At 42.2% G+C, this 5941-nt stretch overlaps 1 protein-coding gene across 1 annotated transcript; it reads left to right on the forward strand.

Annotated features, from left to right (window-relative positions):
* LOC117491566 (zinc finger MYM-type protein 1-like) lies at nucleotides 1-1276 on the forward strand. The gene is made up of 3 exons (XM_034141617.1): nucleotides 1-99; nucleotides 297-1125; nucleotides 1191-1276. Exons 1-3 carry the CDS (start codon nucleotides 1-3, stop codon nucleotides 1274-1276), a joined length of 1014 nt encoding a protein of 337 aa, XP_033997508.1.
* Nucleotides 1277-5941: the final 4665 nt, after the last annotated feature.

Genomic DNA, 5941 nt, shown 5'->3' on the forward strand with positions numbered 1-5941 from the left:
ATGAAGAAAGGAGAACAGGAGAAAGGGACACACAAGAAGGAGATACAACAGATAAGAACAACAATGAACAGGAACATCAGAACAGACAAGAGTCAATGGGTAACTGGGGAACTGATTTAGGGACTGCAGATACAGGGCCAAGGCAAGTGAGACATCACTGCTTTCCATCCGGCATGTTTGGCCAGCAAAAGAGATAATTTCAACCAAGTTGGTTTGATACTTTTAAATGGGTTGAATATTCTACAACTGCCAACGCAGCATTCTGCTTTAGTTGTAGATGATATGGCAAACCAAAGCAATCAAGGGATCAAAGGGACACCCTCACCACCTCAGGATACACAAACTGGAAGCGTGCATTGGATTATTTTCGAGAACATGAAAAGTCAAACATACACAAGGCCTCAATTATTCTCTGGAAGAGCTTTAAAGCCACCCACGTCCATGGGGACATCACACAGCAGCTACATGCTGCAAATGTCAGTGAGATTCAGGAACGTAGGGAGTATCTGAAACGCATAGCAGCAGTGACAGCCTTTCTTGGGAAGCAAGGGATTGCTTTCAGAGGGCACAACGAAGCAGCAGAGAGTGATAACAAGGGTAATTTTATGGAATGCATGAAGCTTCTTGAAAACGTTGATCCTTTTCTGCAAACATATAAGCCACCTTCATGTGTGACCTATCTCTCACCCTCATCACAGAATGAGATGATTGAAAGCACCGCCAACGTTATAATGGCAAGGATAATATCTGAGATCAAAGAGGCAAAAATGTACTCAGTAATGGTGGATGAAGCAAGGGATAATCACACAGAGCAGCTTGCATTGTGTGTGCGATATGTAAATCCACAAGGCTCAGTGAAAGAAAGGTTCCTTGGACTTTCTCAGCTTGCAGCATTTGATGCTAAAACCATCACTGACACAATAGAGCAGCTACTTGACAAACTTGGAATAGGACATCTTAAATGTGTTGCCCAGAGTTATGATGGTGCTGCTGTTATGAGTGTAAAAGTGAGAGGTGTACAAGCTCGGTTTAGAGAGAAGCATCCAGAAGCACTTTATGTTCACTGCTATGCCCATGAACTCAATCTTGTCCTTTGCGCCACTTGCAAAGCCATCCCAGAGGCACGTGACTTCTTTGATCTCCTGGAGTGTCTCTACTCTTTCTTCTCCACATCTCTTGTCCACCTTCAGAGATTGGAAACATTTCAGAAACAGCTAGAGGTAAGGGACAAACAACTTGTTCAGCTGTCGCACACTCGCTGGGCATGTCAAATTGAGTCTGTGAATGCAACCCTAAAAAACCTACCTGCTTTGATCCAGACTTTAGGGAGCCTTTCAGCCCCTCTGGCAAAGGGACTGGAAAGCAAGCTTTGCAAATTCAGTACCATCTACATGCTTGTCCTGTTCCAGACACTGCTCTCAACCACTCAGGGCCTGCACAAATACCTGCAGAAAGAAACAATTGACTTGGTGCAGGCAGTAAATTACGAAACAGCAGTTGAGAACACACTGAAAAGTTACCGAAGTGACGAGAAAGCACATGAGGTCTATGACAAGACCAAGGCCCTGTGCAATGATCTTGATATTCCCGAAACTGTGACACAGAGGAAGAAGCGTAGAAACATGGAAGACTTTGTAGTCGAGGCATCACATGGAGTAGCTCTCCCATCAGCTTATTAGCTCAGATTAGCTATTGATGATCACGTTGATAAATCATATAAAACCAATAGCCAAACACACAAAAAACATGCTGCTGTGTGAGCATTAACTGAGCGTCCTCACAGCAGCGTTAAAAAAATCTTGGAGGTGGGCGTATCTGAAGCTTGGGGATTTTTTGCGAGCAACAACCAATCACATGAATCTCCCGCCCCCGACATACAAAGCAAAAAAGCCCGAAGTAAACTGGATATAAACAGGCGAAAACCTACCACTGTCTCTGCCACCTCCCTCCATGCCTGGCTCCTCCGGTTTGTATCCCGGTAGGTAAATAGGGACTGGTCATAAAGCACCGGGTGATTCCCTACCGCTAATTTCTCCTCCATGTTTTGGAATATGAGGAAATGAACTGCGGTATGTCTCTCCCAGCATACACGCGGTTTGATTGGCTAGCGCTTGAACTGTCAGATTTGCATAAACGGGATTTGATTGGCTGACGCTTCCACCTCAGCTTCAAAAGTTGAACATTGCTCAACTTTGAATCCTGAAAATCCTGAAAATCTCCGCTCTGCTGCCCACAATGCAGTTCGGCGAAAAGTGAGGCAAAGTGACGTCACCCCATTCAAAGTGAATGGGCAGAAGCGTTAGAAGATTTTTTTAACGCTGCTGTGTGGACGCTCCGTAACCTGTTAAGCTCTGAGCCTGTTTTTCAGGTCTCAGGCTCGAAAATGCCATTCCCAGAACAAATGACCATATCTTCCCTTCTAAAAGGGTTAAATTAATAATCTTTTTTCTCAAAGTAATGATAAACCTGTGAGTTGGATGTAGAAAAGTCAGAATCAATATAGATGTTTTTTATTTTAAAGAGAATTCAGATTTTACATAGTAAAAAACTGTAAATTATAGTGTCCGTCCAAAAATTCTTTTTTACTTATAGTGAAAACTACCCTTGGATGATAGGTTAGTAGACTAACAGCTTTAGGAATCCAAAGTACAACATATAATAAGTACCCTGTATCAAGATTGATGCAAAACAAGTGACATTTGACCTTTTTAGAGAGGTTTAGCCAAAACCACTCCACCTCTGAGGTGATTTGTGTGAAAATGAAATCTCTGGCCCCCCTTGGTCGATTTTGATGGTTGACACCTCTTTCTGACCGTTAGAACCAATAGAATGGAAGGGGGAGGCCCCCACACACACTCGTTGTGAGGGGGCTTCCCGCATGCAGGTTTGCACCAGAGTGAAGCGATCTCTCGCTCTGACATTTGGAAACGAAAAAGCAGTTTTATTGCTTATGGATTATCAGAAATCATTTCAAAGGACACAGACACATTGGATTAACTGCAGCATCGTTTTTTTGTCGTTTTAATGCCATTGAAGACCAGTTTTGACCAAGGTAAGCCATGTTAGCGTTTGTAGCTACCTAGCACCACATGTTTTGATGTACGTTTTCGTTTATAGCGTCGCAAATGTTTATCACTGAGTGTTGAGGTGGGCACCCCTAGATTCTGTGTCTCCAGGCTGTGCATCTAGGATAAGTAATAAGGGAGTTATGAGTGAGTTTAGGTGCAGTGATAGGTTACATTTTTTCGCTCGTGGCTAATTCAGAGGCTGAGTGTTGTGTTGTGTTTTTTTTTTAAAAGATCAGTTAGCTGAGTTTCTTCCCGTTACATGGATATAAAACATTCATAGTTTATTAAATATTAAGATTCCTTAGACGTTGTTTCCTGCAAATGACGCGTTTATCCGCCCGGGGCAACAAAATGTTAGAGTCCTTATAAAATATGTTGTGCACCGACAGAAATGCTAGAGAGATGCATGTTATTTACGTTTGCTTTCTCTCATTCCAGGCTTCCTGATTATTTTCACCTGTGTCTCCTGTGCTCATCAATGTCAGCCCCGCCCCGGATTGGTCCCCACCTGTGTCTAGTTACCCTGTGCTTATATTCCCCTGTCTCCCAAGTGTTCTTTGTCAGTTCGTATTGTCTCTTGCTATGGTCAGGTCTATGCTCTTTGTACTCTTGTAAAGTTTGATTCCTCACTACGTGAGCGCTTTCATTTTGTTCCTCTATTTTTGTCATCTCGGTTAGAGATTTGATAGTTACCTTTTTTGTTGTTCATTGCTGTATTTTGGAAAATAAAGTATCTTACTAATACTTTACCTCTGTCTCCCGGGTCGTGCAATTGGGTCCTACATCCTAAGTGTCTGAGTTCGTAACAAAATAAAAACATACATTTTGTCCACCAAAATAATACAGGCACCTTACCCTCGAGAGATCCTCACATGTTATGAGAATCTCCCACAATCCATTGCCGTAACAAAGCTAAGGCAGGCACATGTTTGTTTGACACCAGATGGCGTAATTCTTCTTTTCTTTAATGGCGAATCGCTTCCACTTGGAGCATATATCGCCACCTCTGGCGTAACCCGAATTAATTCTCCGATTTAACAAGGATTTTATACCAACCTTTATAACTCTGTGTACACACACAACACACCTATATGTCGTGAGCTGATTATCGAGCCTTCATTGTAACAGATCTGGTAGGCCACCACGTTATTCTTTACTTTCTACGTCTTTATATGGAGAAGATATTACTTTTTTCTCCGTCATGTTGTTTCCATAGCAACAACAACTTCCTGTCAACAGCCAACGAAAGTAACAAAAAACAATGTAATATCCTTTTCAGTTTCACAGAACACAAATTGGGTTATTTACATAATATGTTTACAGTACTGTTTATTGTTATTTTGTAATATTCTTTGTGGAATTTGGCCATGTAAAATGTCCTATTGGGTTGCTGTACAGCCAATGCGTGACGTCATTGGTAAGCGTAACGAACCCCGAACAGATTCTGGTACCTACACCGCCACTGTGGGCTAAGCCCCGAATGTTTCCAGCTCCAGGCGACGCCCCTGGTCTCCGCTGAACTTTTTTGACAGTGATCAGCTGCAAAATGACTTGATCCTGCTTGATTTTCGTAGATCCAGAGAAAAAAGACTGATCGTTTTTTAATAGATCCCCTGGGGTCAATGTGTCTGCGTGACAGAAGTTTGCTTTCGTATGAGAACAAGCGACAGCCGGCATTTTTCCTCCTCCCGAGTGCCTCATTTTCTTAAGCACCAAGCCTGTTTTTCATGTTTCAGGCTCGAAATTTTTTTTTCGCTCGTGGCTAATACAGAGGCTAAGTGTTAGCATTGTGGGGTTTTTTTGGAGAAAAAAAATTAAAAAGATCAGTTAGCTGAGTTTCTTCCCGTTACATGGATATAAAACATTCATAGTTTATTAAATATTAAGATTCCTTAGACGTTGTTTCCTGCAAATAACGCGTTTATCCGCCCGGTACCGGGGGGATGGTGCGTAACAGGTTAATCACCTCACGCATATGATTAGATTTCGATGGCTTGCGTTTCTTCCCCACCGCAGAAACCCCCACAGGTTGTTGTAGCAAACACCGTGGTGGTGGCTTAAAGCCCACCTCCGCTACGCGCCGTCCGTTAGATGAGCCTGGTTAGATTTAATAAAAGGAGTTCAAAACACCGGAATAAAGGTTATAACAATAATCTGATATTACTGGTAAAAAACACTGATACAAGTTTATAGAGTACTCTGGATTTCCAGCTCTACTGCCGTGCAATACAGGTAATGGGTACCGGCCAGTCAGAAACAGGAAGCATTTTGCATGAATAAACAACAGTATTCATATACATATTTTGGGGCGGAGATGTGTTGACTCTTCCGTCCCATTTTACTCCGAAGCGAATCAGAGAGTCCGTGGGGAGGAGCTGTGTGAGCTGCTCACTCCCCCAGGTGTTTTTACTGGTTGGATTCACTTCTGGTCGGGTCCAATACAGCGAATCAGAGTTCTGGAAAAAAGTATGTTTCTTCTGAGATCTTTGGAAGTACACAAGGACAGAGTCAATCTTTATCTCTGCACCTGTATTCACTCCTTTACTTTCCCAAGGAATATTTCACACAAACTATTCTTTCCCAGACAACCAAACATTGTACACAGATATATTGATGCCCAGAAAGGACCTTGAAAAGAATATATGTGTGTGCTGGTGGGAGGAGGTGTATGTGTGTGTCGCAGGATATCTGGGTCAGTGAGTGTAAGTGAGGATTACTTAAAACAGTTCAAACAATACATGTTCACTAAAATACAGTTCAAAATAATACATGTTTACTTCAATACAGTTTAGAACCATATCTGTTTACTTTAATGTTCATCGATGCCGTCAAAATGATTCATGTTTCATTGTTTGTTGATCTCAAAGTAGATG

The sequence above is a fragment of the Trematomus bernacchii genome, unplaced genomic scaffold (assembly GCF_902827165.1).
Source record: "Trematomus bernacchii unplaced genomic scaffold, fTreBer1.1, whole genome shotgun sequence".
NCBI classification, from domain to species: Eukaryota; Metazoa; Chordata; class Actinopteri; order Perciformes; family Nototheniidae; genus Trematomus; species Trematomus bernacchii.